The sequence below is a fragment of the Podarcis erhardii genome, assembly GCF_964252035.2.
Source record: "Podarcis erhardii genome assembly, chromosome: W".
Taxonomy (NCBI): domain Eukaryota; kingdom Metazoa; phylum Chordata; class Lepidosauria; order Squamata; family Lacertidae; genus Podarcis; species Podarcis erhardii.
Window position 1 is genome coordinate 7,060,514 of NC_138506.1, and position 26,312 is coordinate 7,086,825.

A 26,312-nucleotide genomic window follows, 5' to 3' on the forward strand; every position below is an offset into this window, starting at 1 on the left:
TTTAATTTAAATCCTGCCACTTCCCCAAATTTTTGAATTTTTTCTGATTCTAGGGAGAGAGTTTTTTGGGTCTTCCACTGTAATCACTAAATCATCAGCATATGCTTTCAATTTAAACTCATTTTTCCCAGTTTTTATCCCAGTGATCTCTTTGTCTGCTCTTATACTTCTAGCAAGTACAGTGGTACCTTGGGTTACAGACGCTTCAGGTTACAGGCTCCGCTAACCCAGAAATAGTACCTTGGGTTAAGAACTTTGCTTCAGGATGAGAACAGAAATTGCATGGTGGCAGCGCGGCGGCAGCAGGAGCCCCTTTAGCTAAAGTGGTGCTTCAGGTTAAGAACAGTTTCAGGTTAAGAACAGACCTCCAGAACGAATTAAGTTCTTAACCCGAGGTACCACTGTACTTCCAGGACCATAATGAACAAGAGTGGTGATAGTGGACATCCTTGTCTAGTTCCTTTATGTATCTTACAATCATCCGCTATCACCTGATTTACAATTAATTTAGCTTTTTGTTCTGAATATATTGCTTGTATTCCCTTTAAAAATTTAATTCCACAATTAATTTCTTCAAGTAATTTGTCATGAAATTCCAAGAGAACGTTGTTAAAGGCTTTTTCGGCATCTATAAACATCATTGCTGCTTTCTTTTCATTTTTGACCTCCAGGTATTCTATTACATTCAGAACCTCTCTTATATTCTCTTTCATTTGTCTACCTGGATGGAATCCTGCCTGATCTTGATGTATGTACTCATTTAATGTTTTTTTTCATTCTATTAGCTAAAACGTTTGCAAATAATTTATAATCATTATTTAACAATGAGATAGGCCTGTAATTTTTAATTTCCAGCAAATCTGAATCTTGTTTTGGAATTACTGTGATGTAGGCTTCTTTCCATGTTTCTGGAATTTCACCTGTATTTAAAATCTCATTCATGACATCTTTCAATGGGTTTACCAATGGTTCACTTATTTTTTTATAATACTTTGCTGTTAATCCATCTGGACCTGGAGATTTGCCATTTTTTGTCCACTTTATTGCCTCTAACACTTCTTGAACTGTTATTTGAGTATTTAAGATCACCATTTGTTCCTCTTTTATTTTTGGCAGATTACTAATTTTAATATATTCCTCAATTTAAAAAAAAATTCCTTCCCTTTCCTTTACAATTCTGAGAAATATTTTACAAATGCTGCTCTTATTTCCTTCATCTTATCTGTGATCTTTCCATTTATGTTAATTTTGTTTATGGAGTTTCTTTGTTCACTTTTCTTCAACTGCCACGCTAGCAGTTTTCCTGATTTATTGGCATGCTCAAAATATTTTTGTTTCATTCTTTTTATTTTCCAGCTAATTTCCTCATTAACTATCATAGTGTATTGAGTTTGTAATGTTCTAATTGCCTGTTTAACTGACTCTTTATTTGCTTTCTTTGACAATTGTTTCTCCTTATCCACAATTTCATCCAAAACCTCTTTCTTCCTTTTTTCTTTCAATTTTTTAAAAATGAGTTTTGTTGTATAAACAGTCCCCTCATTACCGCCTTGTGTCCCAGATCATCTGCAATTTTGTCTGTCTCTGAATGTTTATTTCAAAATAATCACTCAGTTTTTAACTTTTTCCATAAATTTTTGATCATCTAATAATCAACATAGACTGGAAACTTCACACTGGACTTCAAGCATCTGGCATTGTGTGCCTCCCCATTCTTCCTCCAGACTCTGGGTCCTTGGTTTCCAAATGAAATGCAAAAGCTGCTCTCATCAGAAAAGAGATTTGGGGAGCCATGTCATCGGCTGGTGTTGGTCCACTGTGCTTCATTAAGTCCAGGGTCAACGCAGCCGTCTACCAGGAGATTTTGGAGCACTTCATTCTTCCTTCCGCAGATGAGCTTCATGGGGATGCTGACTTCATTTTCCAGCAGGACTTTGGCACCTGCCCACACTGCCAAAAGTACCAAAACCTGGTTCAATGCCCATGGGATTACTGTGCTTGATTGGCCAGCAAACTCGCCTGACCTGAACCCCATAGAGAATCTATGGAGCATTGCCAAGAGAAAGATGAGAGACATGAGACTGAGCAATGCAGAAGAGCTGAAGGCTGCTATTGAAGCATCCTGGTCTTCCATAACACCTCAGCAGTGCCACAGGCTGATAGCATCCATGCCACGCCGCATTGAGGCAGTAATTGATGCAAAAGGGGCCCAAACCAAGTACTGAGTACATGTGCATGCGTCTACTTCTCAGAGGTCCAATATAGCTCTATTTGCAGTCCTTGTTTTGCTGATTTCATTTAATATTCTAATTTTCTGAGATTGTTAATTTGGGGTTTTCATCACAATTATAACAATTATAACAAATAAAGGCTTGACATATCTCGCCTTGCATGCCATGAGTCTATCTCATATATTAGTTTCACCTTTTAAGTTGAATTACTGAAATAAATGAACTTTTCCATGAGTTTCTAATTTTCTGAGTTTCACCTGTAAATCTCCCATTAAAATCATCTTTTGGTCTGCAAATTCAAGTTTCCATTTTTTGTTTTTAAAAAACCTGCTTTTTTCTCATTGGGGGCATAAATTGCCACCAAGATCACCTTCTCTCCCTGAATTTTTATTTGTACTATTAAAATCCTACCTTTCTCATCCTTCTGAATCAATTTGGGTTCTAATGCAGGAATAATGTAAAAAAATACTCCTCTCTTTTTTGCTTTATCCACCAAGATAAAGTCCAATCCTAATATTTTATTAATTAAAACTCTTTTATGCTTTCTTGCAATGTGTGTTTCTTGAAGACAAATTATATCTAGCTTTTGTTTTAAAATTACAGTTGAATCCTGTTACATTTAGCTTTGCAGTTCAAACTGTTCACATTCCAGCTCAATATTTTAAGATTGGCCATTATCAGAGTCAGTTACAATATCTGTTTTTCCACCTGTTGCTCATTCCAACGACAGCCGCTCCAAAGCAGCTCTTTGTTCTGCTATTGGGACTGTTCTCGTGTCATGTCCAGGGTCTAAGTCTCTCCTATGTTTTTCAAAAAATTCTTTGGCCTGGTATTCTGTTGTCAACCTGTATCTTTTTTTCATAAATGTGAATGAAATCCCTTCTGGATATTCCCATTTATACCTGATGTCCACCCTCTTCAATACTGTTGCTAAAAACCAGTACTTATGCCTCCTAAGTCTCAATTTCAGTGGAATTTCCCGAAAAATGTCAACTTTCTGTTCAGCAACCAGCAGACTGTCCTCAAAACTTTTTTGAAGGATTGCATCCTTCATTTTTTTAAAAAAACTAGTGTTAATAGGACATCTCCTGGCCGCTTTCTCAGTCTACTTTCTCTCGTCTTTACTCTGAAACAGCTCTCCATTCTGCAATAGTCTGTGTAACATATGGATCTAAATTCTGTTCTGTCTCTGATTCTGGTAGGCCTCTTATTCTTACTGTCCTGTCTCTCTCTCTCTTAGCTGTAAAAGGAGGATTTGATCTTCCGACTCATTTTGCTTCTCTTGTAGTCCTCCCACTGTCCCCATGACTGCTTTTTGTTCCTCCTTCAAGCACCCTAACTCTTCAGTAGTTTTTTTCCAATTTATCCACTTTGGTTTCTAAATTATTGACCTTTTCACCTAATTTTCCAAATTGTTCTGTCAGTAACTTGTTGGGAGTTCTCCATATCCCTATGCACTTGTTCTGTCAACAATTTATTAGATTTCTCCATATCCATATGCACTTGTTGAGTAAAACTTTTCATTGACTGAACCATCTCTTTCTTGAATTCCATAAACTGTTGTGTAAGGAAATCAGTATGTTCTGCTTTCCCTACTTTTCTAATGTCTCTTCCTGCACACTTGCTCGTCTTTTGTCCATAGCAGATTTCCTAGTAACCGCTCCTGCCTGTTGCTTACCCACCATATCTAGGCCAGCAGTCTTTCCCACAGTTCGGCACTCTTGTTTTGAACTCTTCAAGGCCACACCTGCGCTTCCTGGCTCAGCCCAGAAGTGTAAATACTTTCCCACTCCCAGACTGAACCATGAAATTTTTATTTCCCTTTAAGCAACCTTCCCTCTCCTAGCAATCCCTCAAGACAGTAAACCAAAAACAGACAAAAAAACATAAAATAGCCCAAGAACAGACAAAGGAAGGATATAAAATAATATCTCACTGTATAAAATACAGAAAGTAGTTCTTATACCCAAGCCCTTAAAAAACAGAAAGAAAAAAACAGTTCCAAGTCAAATCAACTCAATCAAACAAACAAGACCAGTCCCAATCCAGCCGACATATAAAATTAATATAAAATCATATACTTCTCTTCAGTCCTGTCCTTTCATTTTCCAGAAGATGGTGGGAAATAATAGTCCAACTTTTTATAAATCCAGGCTGTACTTTCGAACTAAAAGTCCATGTCCAATTCCACGTCCATGTAAACTGTTCTTTAGTATTTTGTAATCCAATTTTTTCCAACTTTTTGGCTTTACATATAAGTCCCATATATGCTGGAGTGTTCAAGTCTTTTTTGACAGGTAGTATTTCTTAAATCCCCTGGTCTTCTAAAGGCACTGATGTTAATTCCAAAGCTATTCCAGGTTCTCCTTCCTCCTTTAGGAATTTCTCCCTCAATAAGGTAGAGAGTTCTCCTGCTTAGCCCCAATTTAATGCCTCCAAGTTCCAGGGCTGGGATTAAAGCTCGTATTTCCACAGCCTCCCCCCCCCCCTGTCTTTTTGCTTCCTACTCTGCCAAAGGTATCAATCTGTCAAGTTCTCTCCAGCTGTTAATTTGTATCCTCCCCCCCCCCCCCGGGTAACTTGACACAACTGTTTCTAAAATATATCCAAAAGAAGGAAACAGTCTCAAAAGTCCAAGTCAAACTCTTACAAAATCTCCATGGCTGTAAATGCCTCGCTGTCTTCCATTCACAAAAAAGTCCCTTGCAGAGCCTGTCCACAGAAATTGGAAGCTGACTTTCTTTTTGGCTTCCGTTTTACCAAATCAGTCAATTTAATCCTAATTCTTCTTTTTTAAAGCTTTATTTGGCTTTTACCTCTAATTGGAAAATCCGCTGCTTCTGTGGTGGTATGTGGCTTCAGTAGAAGAGTGCGTTGGAGCCGTGAGTGGACTCAAGCCTCCTCCTTTTCCCCCGTGCGCAAAACGACAACTGGGGGATTCGGGGGGGGGATGAATTATTGCGCTCTGCTGGACCCCTACGACCCCCACTCCACCATGGGGGTTTTTTCGGGAGTGCGCCAAGCCCTGGCGGTCACCCCTAATGCTCTAATTGCCTGGACCGTGTCATCCCTTAAGCAGACAACACAGAGCTCACCGCCATTAGTCTCCGCAGCAAATGAGGCTTAGATTGGATTATTGATGAAAAAATTAATAAAAAATGATTTAAAAAGAGAATGCTACTTGCCCAATTAAAGTGGCTTAGATTGGATTGTTATGAATGAAAAAAATAAAAAATATATATTTCAAAGAGAGAACACTACTAGCCCAATTAATGGGGCTTATAGTGGATTATCATCATCATCGTTATAATTATTATTATTTTTCCAGGCCTTCCCATGTCTACAGAGCCCAGAACCCCCGGGGACAGTTACCTTCTCAAAATGATGAATCGCCAGCCAGATTTCCCCTTGCGCGTTGAACACGCAGCCAAGGTTACTCCACGCCACTGCAAAGTTGGGCTGGGTCTCGATGGCTTTCAGGTAGCAGGCCTTGGGAGAGTCGAGGGGCAGTAGGTACAGGGGGAACGGGATATTTGCACAAAAGAAAAGCAAGAAAAAAATTCCCATTAGTCCCCCTCCTCTGACCGGCCAAAAGTGATCCTGCAGTAGAGGCTCGCTCGCGCCAAAACTAGCCTGCTGGCGGATGGAGCTGCGCTGGCGCAAACCAGGACCCAAGTGCAAATCCACCATTATCAGTTACGCTGATCCTTCAATATATAGCAATTCTTTCCTAGCGAGCAATTCCTCAGCCAAGTCCAGGGAAGCTGCTTTCGGATTCGCAACTGGCTTGCGATACGCCACCGTTTGGATTGCGATGCAGTTTGGATAGCATCCCGACTGAGGTCTAGTAGCTCTTCAGATGACCTGTGGGCCTGTCTCTCCCAAGTATTGTCCAGTTAAGTCAAAATTGCAATGGTGCCTTGGTTCTCAAACACCAAAAACCCGGAAGAAAGCGTTAAAATTCTTATTTTACAGAAAGGTTCAACCTTGCTGGCATCCTCTTTATATGGACAATACAAAACTTTTTTATTGAAAATGCCTGCTCCATAGGTCTTACCTTACTACACTAGGGATTATATATAATGCAATTTCATGCATATCAGTTAATATCTTGACCCTGCTCCACTGAATTGAAATTTCAGCCTTCATGACATAGGAAAACGGCCAAGTAAACAGCTCTTTTCGTGGAGGAGGGTCAAGATATTAACTGATATGCATGACATTTCAGAAACAGCTATATAATCCCTAGTGTAGTAAGATAAGACCTTTGGAGCAGTTTTTTATAAACTGCCCTAATGGACAAGGGCAGGTTTCCTTTTGAGAATCATAAAATTCCTGCTACTCAAACACATTGCTTTCCAAACGTTTCGGAAGTGCCACGGACTTCTGGAATGGATTAAGTTTGGTGCTTTTGTTTTTGTAATTTATTTTGTGCTTTTGTTTTGGAGGCTTTTTCAATTACTTTGTTTTTGTGACTGTGTGGAACCCAGTTCAAATACTGATGGACTGATTGTTTGACTGCGGAAAGGGATCAAAGCCCCCCATCCAAACAATGACTTTACTACCGATGCATGGATTGATGGATGGATGGATGGATTGTGTGACTGTGGAAAGGGATAAAAGCCCCCCCCCCCCATCCAAACAATGACTATCATCAGTGCAGGTAAGGAAAAAAATTAATTTTAATTTTTATCATCTACAATACTGTTTTATTTATTGTATAATATAGTACATTATTGCTTTCAATTCATGGATCAATGGTCTAGTTAGATAGCAAAATCCGTGTTCAATGGCTGTTTTAGGGGTTGTTTTTAAAAGTCTGGAACAGATGGCTCCGTTTTGCATTCCTTTCCATGGGAAAGAACGTCTGGGTTTCGGAACAGATTCAGTTTGAGAACCGTGGTACCCCTTTTACAGAAAGGTTCAGCCTTGCTGGCGTCCTTGGTTTCGGAATGCTTTGGTTTCAGAAGGGACTTAGTTTGAGAACCAAGGCACCACTGCAAGTAGAAATTAAATTAGAAGATCCAGGGTACCGCACGAAAGACAAGGTCTCTCTCTCTCTTTTCAAAGAACAAAAACTTGGCTCTCTGAGCCTGAACTCACCTGTCCAGGACGCACACCTGAATGTTACCTTCACAACCTCAAATGACAGCTTTGTACAAAGGTCCCGGTCCCTGCAATGCGAGCGCGAGAAGTCGCCAGCGCCCCCTAACAGCACGCCGCTCGCACCCTCGCTGCCAACCGCCGCGCTTTGCCGCAACGCCCATGGGTGCTGTGAGAGGCCAACCAGACCGATTCATCTCCCGGACAGGCCTGCATGAAAACTGGGGGCGGGGGTCTTAAATTTGTGCCGGAAACCTCGATGCATCGCAACCCAATTTCGTCAAGAGGCCTAGAGGAGCCGCCCGGGTGGAGATGAATCATCTAGTCCACCATTCACAAGGGCCCCATCACACGCAGTGCGCGTTTCCGCTGCGCCGCCTTTGCGCTACCACAGGACCACAGCGCGTCATCGGCAGAGCAGAACGCTGCAATCCAAACAAAGAAGGAAAAAAGGATAAAAAAAATGAACCACCAGGAAGAGTTAGATGCTTTAATTAAGTCCTTTCCCAATTATCTCTCTTAAATCTTAAGGTACTTTTTTTACGTTTATTTCTCGGAAAGAAACATGGCTAGGAGTATCAATTGCTCTCTAACGTTACTCGCTCATACAGAAAATATTTAAGCAGTTTCCAAAGCCACAGGACAGAATATTCAGGCACGGAGCAAATGTTTTTTGTCGTGGCAGTTACAAACCCGTTACCATATCTCTCATGTGAGTTTTCGGTGCGTTCCTTCCTGGAAGAAGAGGAGGAAGAGGAGAGTCTCTGCTTTAGATCCAGCCCTCGAGCTCCCTCTCCTTACGCATGGAAAAGGTTTCCCCCACCTGAAACCTTCTAAATGTAATATCAGTGTTGGAAAACCAAAAACGAGAGAGAAAATAAAACAAGATCATTAGTAAAAAGTTCCAACAAAGCAATCCATAATCTCTGGGTATGTCTTAACACAGGGGGGTGGAGGGTGGTTGGTCTGTAACGGGGGGGGGGCATGCAGAAGGTAAAGGGGTTAATGGGGGGCAACAGCAAACTGGAAGAAAGGCTCCGAAACTCCTGCAACAATTGTATTTCAATTCAGGTGGTAAAGATTGTGCTGGTTTGGTCTTGCAAATGCACTGATGGCCAAAGAAATACATTGCCGTTTGTCCAGAATATATATACAGTGGTGCCTCGCAAGACGAAATTAATCCGTCTCTTCGTCTAGCGTTTTTTTCGTCTTGCAAAGCAAGCCCATTGACGGCTTAGCGGATTAGCGCTATTAGCGGCTTTTAGCGGCTTATCAGCTTAGCGGAACAGCTGATAAGCGGCTTAGAAAAAGGGGGGGAAGGGAAAAAAACCTGCAGGAACTCGCAAGACATTTTCGTCTTGTGAAGCAAGCCCATAGGGAAATTTGTTTTGCGAAGCGCCTCCAAAACGGAAAACCCTTTCGTCTAGTGGGTTTTCCGTCTTGCGAGGCATTCGTCTTGCGGGGCACCACTGTAGATGTATCCCCCCCCCCCCGGTTTAATGGAGTTCTTGCAAAAAGTGGAATAACACTTTCAAACTAGGCGTGTCTCTCCAGAGCTCTGAAACAAAGAAGTCAGCAACCTAAGGCAGGCGCGATGTCTCGGCCGGTGACCAATCACGCTAGAAGCCGCGGTGGCGTGCGATTCGAGTTAGCTGTCCGCCTGGTGCTTTGGAGAAGGCGTTTGGATGCCCCCACCCCATTCAGAGTCGACGCAAGGGGGCTGGCCGGAGCGGCTGCCTACCCAATCGGTGCTTGGAATTTGTCCGTTCCCAGAACCTGAGAGCGGATTCTCCCGAAAAGCAGGCTTTCTCCTCTCTCCACCCACCCCCCGCCCTGAACGGCAACCAGTCGGAAGCTACACTGTTGACGCACCCCACTCAGAAGCAGGCGCGTGGGGCTGGAAGGGAAGGACCTCTGGCACTCCTTCTCGTTCCTCTGTGCCCCAGCAGCAGAGCTTTGTAAGGTGGCTTGTAACAAGGCAATTTCGGGTCCCATTTGAAAGCCCCTGCTTGGCGGAGAGCCGTTTTGGGGTTCGAATTCTCGGCTGCAAACCGGACTGCTAGAAGCCACCTTCCCACTCTCGGCCACACATTTTTCTTTGATCAGCTCCTCTCCCGAGCAAACCAGCCACGTCACTCAACCCTTTGGACAAAGACAGATTGTTCGAAAGAAGCAAACCAGGACCAGGACTGTTTGCCAGCCTTTCTTCCACTATGGAGACGGGGGCGGGAAAAGGTTAAAGAATCATCTTTTTTTCAATGCCATATTCAGAAGGAAACATTCGATAAGGTTCTTCTCCACTTACAAGCCGCAAAGGACTTTAGAAGAGTGCCTGCTTCTCACAGGAACCGCGGACTAAGTCAGCAGGCAAGCCTCAGTTTGGAAGGAATGTTTCTTTCCAGATCAGAGAATGGTGGCGCCCCTGAGTCACATCACAATAGTGGGTAGTCTCGTTCTGCGGCAAGACTCAACGTCTTAAAACAAGTATTAATGGGGGCTTGCCAGATCTGGCCCCACAACTACGCTGGGGGAATTCAAGGCCTTCGGCTTCTCAGCCATTTCTTGGAAGTCTTGCAGATCACCGGAGCATCGAAGACTTGGCGCAAGCGTTCACATTCTCAAAAGACTGATGTTTTAAAACTCATTCTACAGAACACCTACCTTGGCTTCTTCCAAGCGACCCAGGGCTTTGAGCAGATTCCCCAGGTCACTACGCACGCAGTACAAGTCCTGGAAATTAAATGCATCGGGTCAGTCCCCAAAAGAGGCAATAGTGACATCGAAAGATTATATACAGTGGGGCCTTGGTTCTCGTGCATCTTACTTCCTGAACAACTTAGAACTCGAACGCTGCAAAGGTGGAAGGAGGTGTTCCGGTTTTTTAACTTTGCCTCAGAAGCCGAATGGACTCCTGAGCTTCCGTTTTTACTGTTGCGCAGCAAATTTTAGTCCCCCCATCATAATTAAGGGTTTTTTTCATCCATTTTACCTGTATGCAGCAAATTTAAGTGTGTGTCCCCCCCCCCCACCATCGTAATTACCGTACTTTTCGCTCTATAGGACACACTTTTTCCCCTCCGAAAATGAAGGGGGAAAGTGTGTGTGTCCTATGGAGCGAATGCAGGCTTTCGCTGAAGCCTGGAGAGTGAGAGGGGTCGGTGCGCACCAACCCTCTCGCGTTCCAGGCTTCAGGAAGCTATCCGCAAGCCTGCGGAGCCCGGCGGGAACTCCCACCAGGCTCCGCAGGCTTGCGGAAAGCTGCCTGCAGCCCAAAGCCTGAGGAGCGCAGCGCTGTGCACCTCGGGCTTCGGGCAGCTCTCCGCAAGCTTGCGGAGCCCGGCGGGAGTTCCCGCCGGGCTCCCAAGGCTTGCGGATAGCAGCCTGCTGTCCTCGAAGCCAAAACAGCGAGACGGGGCGCTGCTGTTCCAGCTTCGGGAGGGCTGCGCAAAGTGAAGGCACCCCGCCGCCCTGTGGAGGCTACAAAGGATGTCCCCGAAGCCTCAAGCCTTTGGAGTGCAGCTGCGCTCCAAAGGCTTCAGGGATCTTTAAGGCTGGCGGTGGGGGAAAGCAGCGCTTCCCCCCACCGCCAGCCCCACAAGCTCGGGGGGCAGCGGCAAGGCCTGCTCTTGAACACACCTTGAACGCACCTTGTTTTTGAGGTGCGTCCAATAGAGTAAAAAATACAGTAAGTTTTTCCCCATCCTGTTTGCATCCTTGAGCAGCTAATTTAAGCCCCCCCCCCCCCGCTATCATAACTGAAGCCTTCCATTTCTGATTGCAGTGTTCTGAGGCGATATTTGGTGCTTTTGTTTTTGCTATTTTTTGCATTTTTGTTTGTGTGTCTTTTTCATTTTCCAGACTGTGCCTCATTTTGCGTTTTATGGTTGACTGATTGTATGACTGCAGAAATGGATCAAAGCCCCCTATCCAAACAATGACTATCATCAGTGAAGGTCAGGAAATTTTTTGAATTTTTTTTTATCATCTATGGCACTGTCTTATTTCTTTTATAGTACAGAACATTGATGAATGCTTTCATTTTACAGATCAATGGTCTCATTAGATAATAAAATTCATGTTAAATGGCTGTTTTAAGTCTAGAATGGATTAATCTGTTTTGCATCACTTTCTATGGGAAAGCCTTGGTTTTGGAACACTTTGGTTTTGGAACGGATTCAGTTTGAGAACCAAGGGACCACTGTATATAGAGATTGTACAGTCTCTCATTATTTTCATCCTTTGTATGCTTGGTTCCTTTAAACATCAGAATCTTGCGGAAACGGACAGGTCTTGAAAACACCACCAAGAATAACACAGCAGATTCAACATGGGGACAAAGTCAGCCCCACTTAAGACCCCCCAAAGTGCTGCCCCAGATTAATATATGTGGCTGTATGTTCTCTGCTCTTCCTGGACTGGTACCAACAACGGGGGAGACACAAGCAATGAAAGGAGAGTGGCATAGATGGGCAGTTTCAGGTGGATAGCCATGTTGATCTGTGATAGTTATAAGAAATAACAAGTTGAAAGATGAACAAATCTTTTTTAATAACTCCAGTGGCACCTTAAAGATCAACTAAATATAAGCTTTCAGTGTATGAGCTTTGACCTGAACCCCCCCAAAACGGAGGTAGATCACTGTCACTTTTTTATTTTGTAAGTAGATTGCAGTCTCTTGGGAGTTGGCCATCCCTGATATACAATTAGAAGATGGGGAACGGTTATGGAAAGAGGGGATTAATTTGACAGCTTGCAGTTCACTGAAAGAAAATGCTATGGCCTCTTTTAAGGCAGAATACTCTTCCTCAGGGCAAATAGGGGTTGCCTGAGTCGTGAATGAAAATGACCGCGTATTAGGGAAATGTATTCTGGCAACCTCCCTTTTGCAATTTTGGGAGACTTCAACTGACCGCTTTTGACACCCTTCCGGTGCAAACTGGGCACAGGGCCCTCTTACAACCAGTAACTCATCTAATAGTCGAAATAAATAAATAAAAACTGAGTATCTGACGAAGTGTGTATTACACACGCAAGCTCATACCTTGAAAGCTTATATTTAGTTGATCTTTAAGGTACCAAAGGAATTATTTAAAAAGATTTTTTTCATCTTGTTATTTATTATGATAGATGGGCAGTGTAAGCCATCACCTGGGCACTTGTTTAAGAGTGTTTAAAAACGGTCTTTCAAATGGTCAGAGCAAAAGCGATCCCGTACTTCTATGCATCAGCAAACCAGCTTCAAAAAAAGACTAGGAAACTACTGAGGGGAGTCCAAGCCTTGAGACACAGGCACAGTACCAAAAATACTGCAGTGCCACTACAGCCTCGAGAATAACTAAGAGACTTAAAAGATAAATGTAGAGGACCCCGACAGTAAAGTCCAGTCACTAACAACTCTGGGGTTGCGGCGCTCATCTCACTTTACTGGCCGAGGGAGCCGGCGTTTGTCCACAGTTTTTTCCAGGGTCATGTGGCCAGCACGACTAAGCTGCTTCTGGCAAAACCGGAGCAGTGCACAGAAACGCTGTTTGCCTTCCCGCCAGAGCAGCGCCTATTTATCTCCTTGCACTCGGACATGCTTTCGAACTGCTAGGTCGGCAGGAGCTGGGACCGAACAACAGGCGCTCGCCCTGTAGCGGGGATTCGGACCGCCGACCTTCCGACTGGCAAGCCCAAGAGGCTCAGTGGTTTGCACCACAGTGCCACCCGCGTCCCACTTCCGAGGAGACTTGGACATTTCGGAATATGAAGAGCCAGCTGCAAAGCTTTCAAATCTGAAAACGGAATTGCTTTCGGAATCGCGCTGGTTCAAAGCCACGACTTAGGTTTCGGAGAGAACTCTGCCTTCTCCCGGCGGAATTCAACTTACAGGGTTGTACTGCAGGGCAGAGACATAGGCCTGCACCGCTCCTTCCATGTCCCCTGCTGCAACTAAAGCAGCGGCGAGGTTGATGTATCCGTCAATGAAGTCCGGCTTGAGGCGCAGGGCGTGCCGATAGTGCTCAATTGCCTCCTGCAGTTGGCCCCGTTCCTTGTACACGTTCCCCAGATTTGAGTAGGCTTCGGCCAGCAGCGGGTTCTGCTTGATTGCCAAAGTGCTGAAGTGAGCAGACCTGGGGAGGGGGAAAACGCAAGATTGTCTGGCATTTAATCTAATAGGTACTTACTATCTATCTATCTATCTATCTATCTATCTATCTATCTATCTAAAGGTAAAGGGGACCCCTGACCATTAGGTCCAGTCATGACCGACTCTGGGGTTGCGGTGCTCATCTCGCTTTATTGGCCGAGGGAGCCGGCGTACAGCTTCCGTGTCATGTGGCCAGCATGACTAAGTCGCTTCTGGCGAACCAGAGCAGCACACGGAAACACCGTTTACCTTCCTGCCGGAGCGGTGCCTATTTACCTACTTGCACTTTGACGTGCTTTCGAACTGCTAGGCTGGCAGGAGCAGGGACCGAGCAACGGGAGCTCACCCCTGGAGATTTGAACAGCTGACCTTCTGATCGGCAAGTCCTAGGCTCTGTGGTTTAACCCGCAGCGCCACCCGCGTCCCTATCTATCTAACTATATATATATATAATAATATATATTATATAACAAATTACAATCAACAATGATTCAATTTTACATCCCCCCCTCCCCCGGCGACTTCCCTCATCTTCCCTTTCTGGTTTGTTACAAACATTGTTTTCTGCATGTTGATGTACTTTAAATATTGTTACCTTATCTTCCTCCATATTTTAATTAAATAAAATTGTGAATGTTTATTCAAAACCTGCCAGAGTCCATTTCTTTATGTTGTTTTTGTAAATAGGTTGTTAAAGATTCCCATTCATTTTTAAAGTCTCTATTGTCTTTTTCATGCAATTTATCTGTTAACTTTGCTAATTCTGCATAGTTCATCAGTTTTTCTTGCCACTGATCTTTCGTCGGTACTTCTTCAGTCTTCCAACCTTGAGCTAATAAAATTCTTGCTGCTCTTGTAGCATACATGAATATTTTCCATTTCTTTTATTTGGTAGTTCATGAGCTGAAATGCCTAGCAAAAAAGCTTCTGGCTTTTTAACAAATGTCATTTTGAACATTTTTTTCAATACATTATATATCATTTCCCAAAAGTTTTAAACTATTTTACATTCCCACCACATACGATAAAAAGTGCCTTATCTAATAGGTACTTTCAACCCGCTTTGGTACCATCACATTATTTGATGGTGTACAGAAATGTACAGAACTTCAACACAAAACCATTATTCCTGGCTTGACGCGAACAAATTCTGCTTGAGTGGTGGGAAAAGTAACTTGCATTTTGTGCAACCTGACAAGATGCCCACTCTTTTCATCTGGGCCCATTAGGAGTTCCAAATTTTGCCAAACTGGCAAAAATGACCGAAAGAATCAGAAATCAGGAAGACCAAAATTTCAGTAAGGAAATGGGGGGAAAAATTTCAGTAAGGAATGGGGGAAATATATAATTTATCTTAAAAACCATTGTAGACAGCTAGAATCATGGGTAGGCAAACTAAGGCCTGGGGGCCGGATCCGGCCCAATTGCCTTCTCAATCCGGTCCATGGACAGGCCGGAATCAGCATGTTTTTACATGAGTAGAATGTGTCCTTTTATTTAAAATGCATCTCTGGGTTATTTGTGGGGCATAGGAATTTGTTCATTTTCCCCCCAAAATATAGTCGTCGTCCCCAAGGTCTGAGGGACAGTGGACCGGCCCCCTGCTGAAAAAGTCTGCTGACTCCGGATGATTACGACACTTGTAGATGAATGTTGAATTCTGGACCTAACAGAGATGTAAAAGATGTGGGTTATTATAAAACATGCCAGAGGAAATGGTTAACAAAAGGACCCACAATGGGGAGGAGGCAAGTCCAGGAGATTCTTTGGAATCTTGTTTTCATGTTGGTTGTTGGATAATCAAACGTAAGACGTTAAACTGAAAAACTGAAGTGTTTTTTTAAGTAAAAAACCTTCTGAATTAAGATATACCATATTTTTCCATCTATAAGATGCCCCCATGTACAGTGGTACCTCTGGTTACGAACTTAATTCATTCTGGAGGTCCGTTCTTCAGTTGAAACCATTCTTATCCTGAGACCCGCTTTTGCTAATGGGGTCTCCTGCTGCACAAAGTTTGCAACCAGGAGCTGCTACTTTTGGGTTAGTGAAGCTCATAACCTGAAGTGTTCGTAGTCAGAAGCGTTCGGAACCAGAGGTACCACTGTACAAGAAGCTCCCTATTTTGGGGGACTCAAAGATTTAAGAAAATTGGGGGGGGGTGGCCTAGAGCAGGCATAGGCAAACTTGGCCCTCCAAATGTTTTTGGCCTACAACTCCCATGATCCCTATTTCACAGGACCAGTAGGTCAGGGATGATGGGAATTGTCGTTCCAAAACAGCTGGAGGGCCGAGTTGGGCCACCACTGCTCTAGATCAGGCGTGGCCCAACTTGGCCCTCCAGATCTTTTGGGACTACAACTCCCATCATACCTAGCTCACAGGACCAATGGTCAGGGATGATTGGAGTTATAGTTCCAAAACAGCTGGAGGGCCAAGTTTGCCTATGCCTGGCCCAGAGTATAAGATGCCCCCTAATTTTTGACATTATTTTTTAGGAAAAAACCTAGTATGGTAATAAAAACCAACCACACATTGTAACTACGTCTAAGACAAGGAATGCTGTTTCTTATTTCTCCTGCATTAATAACGCTCTGTGCAGTACTACTACAATCATCATTAATGGAAATACCATGTGAATAAATGACAAAAAGGTCATTGCTTTTCACCTGTTCTGCACTCCTTTTTCGAATATCCTTTCACAACTAGGTTTAAGAAATGCAGGCGCCCTTGGGAAAGAGCATGGTCATTTAAAACATTTCGGGGTTATTTGCACAAGGACAATCGTTCCGCCTGCAGTCTGCAAAAATATGCTAGAGCTCTATACAGCCAGAGGAAGAAAGCTGAAATTCCGGCAAAACAACCTGCATGCAACCCACGTCTTTGCAGTGAAAACCTCTGCTGTGCGCAACTACATGGAACCAGCCCAAGTCAGAACTAGCAACGCTGTTCACATGTTGCGCCAGCAACTCTTTTTCCCCAAAGCAGCCTCCTTTTTCTATGAATAATATTTATTAAGTTTCCATTTTATATTAATAAAATGCAATCACATTTTCCACAATCTTCAAATAAAGAAGGAATGTCCAAAGTCAGTTTTGGGGGCCTAATATGGGCCGCCGGTCAATTTAATCCGGGCCCCCCCCCCGAGGTAAAATAAAAATAATTAAAAAAAATAAGCTGAACAACTTTGGGGTGAAATTCTAAAAGAACTCATCAAGTTTGGGGTAAAATCTCAAAAAAGCTCAACAACTTTGGTCGGCCCTCACGCATGTTCACTTCTGGCCCTCTTTGGACATCCCTGAAATAAAATGACGCCCTCCTTCCCTCCCCACCTCATGGTTCCCTTAAATATTTTTTATCTCATCGCATGCGTACGCCTTCCTCCTGACTTTCGTCTTCTTAAAATATAACCAATCAATAAAAAGATATATATGATAAGTCGTCTTGTTCGAGTCCGGACAGTTTGCGTACAATGGGCTTTCCTATCTTGTATAAATTTGCTCCAGCCTTTTGGAAACATTTGATCTTGCTGGTTTCAGAATTTCCCTGCCCGCTTTGCCAGTTCATCTTCGACTGCCATTCTCGTGCCACTGGCATATCCTGTGGCTTCCGTTTATGAGCTAGTAAAATCCTTGCTGCTGTAGTCACACACCTGAAAAAGCTATGGTCCATTTTCAGAATCTCGCCACCTATTCTTCCTGACAAAGATGCTTCTGGTTTTCTGGTAAATGTCTTTTTACACATTTTCTTTAACTTGTTCTATATCAGGGGTGGCCAACTCCCAAGAGACTGCGATCGACTCACATAATTAAAAACTGCCAGTGATCTACCGCCTTTTTAGGGAGGAAGAAAGCCCCATTTTGGGGGAATACAGGGCAAAGTTGTTGAGCTTTTGTTAGGGAGGAAGGGGAATGGCCACTCGCCAACAGATCGCAAAGGAAACAGACAGCCTCACTCAGTAAACTCCATCTTCCATTCTGCAGAGGGCAGTCTGAGGGGTCGGGGCTGGATTCTAATTTGCCATCGGAAAGGGACCCAGCGATCGACCGCGATCGACCAAACCCTCCCAGGGGTCTAACAGTAGATCGCAATCGACCTGCTGGACATCCCTGTTACAGATCATATCCCAATAGGCTTTTACTTTACTTTTTACTTTTACTATACGGCCTAGAACCCTCGTACCTACGGGACCGCCTCTCCTGGTATGCCCCACGGAGGACTTTACGGTTTACAAATAACAACACCCTGAAGATCCCGGGCCCCAGGGAGATTAAACTGGCCTCGACCAGAGCCAGGGCCTTTTCGGTCATGGCCCCAGCCTGCTTGAACGCCCTCTCACAAGAGGGACTTGACATCTTTTCGCAGGGCCTGCAAGACAGAGCTGTTCTGCCAGGCCTTTGGCCAGGGTTCACCCTGACTCATTTTCTCTTTGTATAAGAACAAGCATGAAGGAGGTTTCCCAGCCTGCTCACAGGTCCTTATAATATCAGTGGAAACAGTTGGTCCTGGCGAGTACTAACCGCAATCAATTTTAACCTGAGGATTGTAGTTTGTCCAGTCTAATCTTAATTCCAATTTATCTGAATTAATTTTAGGATGCATTTTCATCGTTTGTGTTATGTATGCCAGCGTGGTTGCTCGAGAGCAAACAGGCAAGACTCCCTGTTGGTCTTTTCAAGGCTTTATTATCTGTCCAAAACGTTCACAATGCAGATCGACTCAATTCCATGTCTGCTCACTCGCTAGCAGAATCTGGGAGTGGGCGGTCCTTAAACCTTCCCCAGCAGAGTACAGTGGTACCTCAGGTTACATACGCTTCAGGTTACAGACTCCGCTAACCCCGAAATAGTGCTTCAGGTTAAGAACTTTGCTTCAGGATAAGAACAGAAATCGTGCTCCGGTGGCGCAGCAGCAGCGGGAGGCCCCATTAGCTAAAGGGGTGCTATAGGTTAAGAACAGTTTCAGGTTAAGAATGGACCTCCGGAACGAATTAAGTACTTAACCCGAGGTATCACTGTAGTCTTTTGACCCCCACCCTACGCCTCCCCACTCTGCGTGTAAACCAACTGCACAAAGAGGGCGTGGGCAGAGGGGGACCTGCCTCCCCCCCCCTTTGTTCATGCTCGGTGCTGTGTCTCTCCCTTGCATACTCTGGAGCCCTGCATCCCTTCCCCACTGGAGGCGTGGCTTTCCTCCTCCGCGGAGGAAGTGCTGCTTCTCAGGATCTTTGGAGGCTTCCTGTAACCTAACTGCCCTTCCACCTCTCGCCTCTGAGCTGATGGCAGTTCCCTGACAGTTTGATTGCTTGTTTTTATGCATATTGTATTCTTTATATGATTCTAGATTCAGGTAGGCAGCTGTGTTGATTTGACGCAGTCGAAATATATTTTTTTTAAAAAATAATTGTCCAGTAGCACCTTAGAGACCAACTCAGTTTGTTCTTGGTATAAGCTTTCGTGTGCATGCACACTTCTTCAGATACACAGAAACAGAAGTCCCCAGACTTTATTATCTGTCCAAAACGTTCACAATGCAGATCGACTCAATTCCATGTCTGCTCACTGTAGTAGGAGATGAGTGATTGACTCAATGGGTATGGTAAACCTGTTGAGGTTGGAGAAGTCACCAAACCCTGATATACAGAGGGAGGGTAGGGTGGGTTTTTTCTCAGGACGGTAGTAGGACTCAATGGGTATGGTCAACCTCTTGGCAAGTGTGAACGACTGCAATTAGTCCTACAGGAAAATGCAAGGGACAGTATGCAGATGATTAGCATATGTAATGAGACAGGAATTCAATATCTCTATTAAGACCAGGTCTCTCCATAGTTGCAGTTGAGTGATAACTCAACTTACTACTAAAATTCAAACTATGGAGTTTGCAAACTATGGAGTTTACAACTTGCTGAATTACAACTTATTATTAAACTGAAAACTATGGAGAGACCTGGTCTGAATAGAGATATTGAATTCTTGTCTCATTGCATATGCTAAAGCTATTTTTAGTCACCTGCGTACCATCCCTTGCTTTTTTCCTGCAGGACTAATTGTGGTGGTCACGTGGGATTGCTATCTGTCCTGTTGTTCAGAATGCACAGGGACAGAGAGCCCACGAATCACTGCCCTTCGCAGTTTTTAAAAAATTGAAGCGAAGTGTGACAGAAAATGACTTGCATAGTATGTTTACTACTGACCTTCTTGATGATCTAAGAGGAGCCAGTCCATTAATTCCAAACCTTGAGGCCTCTGAAGTTTTAATGAAACAATTGGCTTATTAAAATGAAAATGCTGAATGCAAGACTGCTCTTAAAGCGATTTATCAGAAGCCAGAAACAGATAGTGCTCAAATGATTAAGCCTTGCCAGAATATTGGCACTGAGACTCACAAATCTGCCCTCCTAGCAGCAGCTTTGTCTCCTTCAGTTCATTCTGCTAAAGACAGGCAATGCCACGACAGGTGGCCTTCCAGCCTGGGTTTAAATGGGAGAACAAAGACAGTTGTGCCAGCTGATTGTCAGTCTTCTACCAAAGTCACAACAGCAGAGCCAATTGCTTTTAACACACTGTCTCCTGTGGCAGATCTGAGCCATGCCACTAAAGGCAGTGCTGGTTTCGACCTAGTGACAGCAGAACTTGCTAATTTTCAGTTCCCTATGGTGGTTTATAAAATTAAGACATAGCATACAGGTCCGATTCCACCTCAGACAGTGAGACTCATTCTTCATCGCCTATTACAGACTGTTTTTTTCTCCTTCCCTCCCTGAACTGAAAATTCCTAATGAGTTTACTTTACAGCAGTTGCAGAGTTTTGGGGTCACCTCATACACGTGATTCTCCTTAATACAATGTCTTCACTTACAGGACTCCTTTTTTCCCCAGCCACTGCTGACAGAATAGCGATTTTAGAGTGGCTACCTTTGCCTAATACACCGCCTCGAAATATTGCTGCTTGTTATTTGCATTTTTTCTAAACAGGAGCACGTGTCCCTAATGAGTTCTTCTCTTCCCTGTCAGATTGCATTTACTGATTATATTGGGACAGTTCATTTTAACCCTCCTAAAGGTCCATGCCTGGTTTTGATTCAACAGGTGCCAAGGAAATTGGGACACAACTTCAGCATCATGATGTTCCAGCAGAACCAGAGACTTTTTTAGTAGCCTTGATTACTCAGCTAATTATGAACTCTATGCTGATTTTAACATGTATATTATTTGTTTTCTTGATACCTAGTACTCAATGTATCTATCTTCCCCCTGACACTTCTTCTAGTTATACCTATAATTTGAGGATGCGTTTAGCTGAAATTACTAATTGTCAGGGAAGACTATATTATAGAGTTAGAAGTTTCCAGTTTCCCAGAGGGAGAAAGTTTTCCACGGGGGGGGGGGGGAGGAGAGCAGTGAATCTAATAGAAGAGAGCAACAGGAACAACAGGGAGGGACAGGATGTTCACAGGGACGGTAATGGTTAAGTTCTAGCTCAGATTTGGAGGAGGGGAGATACAAGCTAGCTCTAGCCAGGAGGTTAGAAAAAAGAGCGGGAAAGCAAAAGGAGCAGCTCCTTCGCCATTTTGAGAGTGGCTGGTCACGGAGAAGCAGAGCTCAGAAGGTATCTGAAATAAGTGACTCTGAGGAATAACATTTAAAGATAAGAACCGTTTATAAGATTGTTTGTTAATACGCAATAAAAAGTTATAAAATAACAAGGAGCGTTTGTGTGGTGATCTGAAGAGGACAACGACCAGTCCTAACACTAATGTCTCTCATTTTTGTCTGAGTGAAACATATGATATGCACACTGCCTTAGGAGATTATATGATCCCAGTTTGTACACAACATTTTCATATGACACAACACAAACATGTGAAAGTGGTTTTCTTGAATGGATTCCTGAAGGTGTCATTGGTTATACCAATCTCCATGATTGGGGAACAGTGACACAAAAGTTACCTCTGGATGCAATATCATTATACACACCTAGAGTTGCAGCACTGCCAGACACCTCTTGGCTCAGATTGTGAATTGCAGTGAGAAAGCAACTCACTGTTTGAAAACAGGAAGGCCAACCTGGAATTGTTCATGTTGGGATACTGCCAGGGAGACAAAGGCCATCATGCCTCCACGTCGTCTCCGTTGCGATCCATCGATCTCCCGTAGATACAGTATCAGTCAATTAGCGACACGAAGCCTCAGAAATAGCTTGCCACATTCCAGAGCTCTAGTGCACACTCTATCAGCAGAGTTCGCACAACGAAAGATGCACTCAGGAGAGCATATTTACAACTTTATTCAGCGTTGGTCAGAACAAAGGAAAAAACATGACTGCCTGCTTCGATGTCTCAGGCACAGAGAGAGAAATGAAAGCAATAGACAAAATATAAACTTCCTGTGAACAGGAAATACGCACTCTGTGACTCACAAAGCCTGCTCCCTTTTAAGGTGGAACGGAAATATCCTAACAGTTCACGTGTTCAACAGATTACTTTTAACTATGCTCATGTGCACTTACCAGATGGCTGGTTCTTCACGTGTAATCAAAGAAGTTATAATTACATTCCCGCCAATTTATGTGATGCTCAGTGCTGCCTCAGCAGACTGACGTTGGTCATGCCTAGTCGCTCAATTTAAAAAAAGAATAGGCAGAGGATGTCAAGCTCTACTTCAGGAATGTCTGCTGGAGATCTTTACGTGATACATGAACACATGCAGGACAATGGAGAGGATACAATACCTCTACTACCTTAACCTCTACTATCTTAAGCTCTTCTTACAAAAAAGTAAACAATTTTTTTAAAAAAAAATTAAATAAATGAAAAACGGTGAGATGTGGTGGTCACGTGGGATTGCTATGAGGAATTATGAAAAATGTAGCAAGCCAATGTGTCACCAATGAATGCATTGCTTTGACTGGGCTTGAGCCATTTTGACATGATTCCTGATCGAATCCCACAAGCCTCTGCACTTCTGCCATTTTCTTCTCTCTCTGCCTGACAGTCACGTATAGAGCATTTTACACAGACCAGTTGCTCACCAGGCATCCTGGGCCATAAAGATAGGAGATAGCTTTGATGTAGCTTTTGTTAGTTTAGGTAGATCTTAAGGGCCAGGGGATGATAAAAATGCCTATCTTTCCTTGCCGTCCTTCCTCTCCTGTTTACTGCCTGTTTATGACCTCTGGGGTTTGCTAAATGCATTCCTCCTTGATTCCTGTTTTATTTACCCTAAAACATGTATGCATGCTCAATTTAGTTCTTTGTAGTTAAAAAGGATTCCTCTGATCTGACTTTGTCCCACGTGGGGATGTTTTTGAAATGCTCAGAAAAAATCTGATTGGTTCTTACAAATGCTGTGTTAAGAGTTAACATTGGTATAAAATCAAACAATAATGAAATTACCTCCTGTAAACAAGTCAGGATCAAATTAAAACCTAGTTAGATGGCTTACCGCAGGATTAGGGTTGGGAACAGTAAACGCTCATCAGGCCCAACTGTTTACGCTGTTCTTATATGGGCCTGGGAGAATGCTGGGAGACCTCTTTTTTCATACTAGTTCTTATACAGACTTTGGTTTCCATGTATCTGAAGAAGGGCACCTGCACACAAAAGCTTAGACCCAGAACAAACTGAGTTGGTCTCTAAGGTGCTACTGGACCATTTTTTTTCTTTTGTTATTTCTATGATGTTAGCCCAGGCTTCCTCAACCTCGGCCCTCTGCTGTTTTGAGACTACAGTTCCCAGCATCCCTGACCACTGGTCCTGGTAGCTAGGGATCATGGGAGTTGTAGGCCAAAAACATCTGGAGGGCCGAGGTTGAGGAAGCCTGTGTTAGCCGCTCTGAGCACAGCTTTGGCAGGGGAAGGAGAGATACAAATGAAATGTATTATGGTTTCATTATTATTACATTGAAAGGACCCAGCCTCATAAGTAACTTTGTCTGCATCAAAAACTAGCAAAACTATATTTCTAAGTTTGTCTGGAATGGGAAAAAGCCTAGAATAAAATACAAAATACTTATAGATACTAAAGATAGAGGAGGCTTCTCCCTTCCAGACCTAAAATTGTATTATGAAGCTGTTTGCATCACGTGGATTTGGGACTGGATAAAATTAGAGAGCGATGAAATATTAGATTTGGAAGGACATAATAGATTTGGTTGGCATTCATATTTATGGTATGGGAAAGATAAAAAACACAAAGGTTTTAATAATCATATAATAAGAAAAATGCTTATAAAAGTATGGAATAAATATAAAGATTTTTTAGAACCCAAAACTCCATGGTGGCTCTCGCCAGTGGAAGTATTAGCATTAAAGCCTCTTTGTAAGAGAAAGAAATGGCTGACGTACAGAGAATTATTAATAGAGGCTTAAAAAGGGTTAAAGATGAAAGAATATGAGGAATTAAAGACTACATTGCAAAGTTGGTTACATCATAGACAATTGAACGAACAGTTTAAGGAAGACAATAAAAAAGGTTTCAGCTACACAGTGTCAAACTTTCAAGAAGAGCTAATTGAGAGTGATATGAAATTACTAAAAAAAATGTATAATCTCCCGTTATATGGGGAAATGCTGGATGAAATGGTAAAGTCAGCACAAATAAAGTGGACTCAGGATTTAGGTCATAATATACAACTGGAAGATTGGGAAAAGATGTGAAAGGTGAATTTAAAATTTACAGATTGTATCTTATTGAAAGAGAATTATATGAAAATGATGTATAGATGGTATATTACGCCAGAGAAAGTGGCAAAAATGTATAAAAAGGGATCTAAAACCTGTTGGAAATGTAAAGAAAAATATGGTACATTTTATCATATGTGGTGGGAATGCAAAAGGGTTAGAAATTATTGGGAAATGATATATAATGAATGGGGGGGGGATGCTTAAAAAGACTTTTGTAAAGAAACCAGAAGCATTCCTCCTAGGAATTTTAGATCAAGATTTAGAAAAAAAAGGAAATTATTTATGTATGCAACAACAGCTGCAAGAATTATATTAGCACAAGCTTGGAAGACAGAAGAAATACCAACGAAAGAATAATGGGAAGGGAAACTTCTGGAATATGCAGAACTGGCAAAATTAACAGATAAATTACATGAAAAGGATAACAACGACTTTAAAAGAGAATGGGAACCATTTACGGAATATATGAAGAAGCAACACAATTGGACTCACTGGCAGGGTTTAAATAAACAAACACAATTGTATATAACAAAAAGTAAGATTATACGTATGGGGGAAATTTTGGGAAACAACACACAGGGTGAGTAATATGGAAATAAAACAAAATGGGAATATGAGGGAAGTCCAGGGGAGGAGGGGGGGAAATATGGAAAATTGTTAGAGAAATATTGTTAGAGGATGTATACATGGAAAAACTGATAAAAATATTTTAAAAAGAAAAAGAAAGAAAGGCCCCAGCCTCCTACCTGTCCAGCCTGCGACACTGGAAGTGAATGGATGAGAGCAGCAACAGGACGCCGGTGTTGTCGGGCTCCTGTCTCCACAGTTGCATGCAGTGCCTCTCAGCCGCTTCGAAGTCTCCCGCCTGGTACTCCCGGTGAGCCAACTCTGCCAGCCCTTGGAAGGAAAGCAGACGTTTTGTTGGTTCTGAAGGATCACCAAGACATTCGGATGGGGGGGAAACAAAAAGTTAGAAGAGGGGAGCCAAAAGCCGACAGACAGCGGTGTGCAAATAAAAAGGCGCAATGTCTGGCGTGATGCAAAGCCCCAAGGGGGTCTGTAGGGCGAATGCAAACAGATCAGCTAAACGTCAAACTACAATTCCCAACATCCCTGACCACTGGTCCTGTTAGCAAGGGATGATGGGAGTTGTAGTCCCCAAACAGCTGGAGGGCTGCAGGTTGGGGATGCCTGCCTTAGACCAAGGTTGCAGTCGCCAAAACGGAATATCTAGTAGTCATTTGGGGGCAAAAAGGCTCCAAAGTCTTATTTTTCAAATAATGGAACTGTGATTGATTCTGAGCTCAACATCTGGCTAGTTCATTTTGTACAAAGATTACCATAATAAAAGACAAAAGTGGAAAAGACCTAAGAGAAGCAGAAGACATCAAGAAGAGGTGGCAAGAATACACAGAGGAATTATACCAGAAAGAAATGGATGTCTCATATACCCCAGGTAGTGTGGTTGCTGACCTTGAGCCAGACATCCTGGAGAGTGAAGTCAAATGGGCCTTAGAAAGCACTGCAAATAACAAGGCCAGTGGAAGTGATGATATTCCAGCTGAACTATTAAAAATTTTAAAAGATGGTGCTGTTAAGGTGCTACACTCAATATGCCAGCAAATTTGGAAAACTCAGCAGTGGCCAGAGGATTGGAGAAGATCAGTCTACATCCCAATCCCAAAGAAGGGCAGTTCCAAAGAATGCTCCAACTACCGCACAATTGCACTCATTTCACACGCTAGCAAGGTTATGCTTAAAATTCTACAAGGCAGGCTTAAGCAGTATGTGGACCGAGAACTCCCAGAAGTGCAAGCTGGATTTAGAAGAGGCAGAGGAACCAGAGACCAAATTGCAAACATGCGCTGGATTATGGAGAAAGCTAGAGAATTCCAGAAAGACATCTACTTTTGCTTCATTGACTATGCAAAAGCCTTTGACTGCGTCAACCACAGCAAACTATGGCAAGTTCTTAAAGAAATGGGAGTGCCTGATCACCTCATCTGTCTTCTGAGAAATCTCTATGTGGGACAAGAAGCTACAGTTAGAACTGGATATGGAACAACTGATCGGTTCAAAATTGGGAAAGGAGTACGGCAAGGCTGTATATTGTCTCCCTGCTTATTTAACTTATATGCAGAATTCATCATGCGAAAGGCTGGGCT

General features: G+C 43.1%; 1 protein-coding gene across 2 annotated transcripts in view; it reads right to left on the reverse strand.

The window, feature by feature from the left end:
• LOC309333204 (UDP-N-acetylglucosamine--peptide N-acetylglucosaminyltransferase 110 kDa subunit-like) overlaps positions 1–26,312 on the reverse strand; it is a 110,530-nt gene that overhangs the window by 76,927 nt on the left and 7,291 nt on the right. The window contains exons 2-5 of one of the 2 annotated variants that reach the window (XM_081846608.1): positions 24,894–25,044; positions 13,204–13,447; positions 9,996–10,064; positions 5,604–5,720 (exon numbers count right to left, since the gene is read on the reverse strand). In XM_081846608.1, coding sequence (XP_081702734.1) covers positions 5,604–5,720; positions 9,996–10,064; positions 13,204–13,447; positions 24,894–25,044 — 581 coding nt within the window. Of the gene's footprint in view, positions 1–5,603; positions 5,721–9,995; positions 10,065–13,203; positions 13,448–24,893; positions 25,075–26,312 lie in introns of both variants that reach the window. The other variant, XM_081846607.1, reaches the window with a different exon arrangement.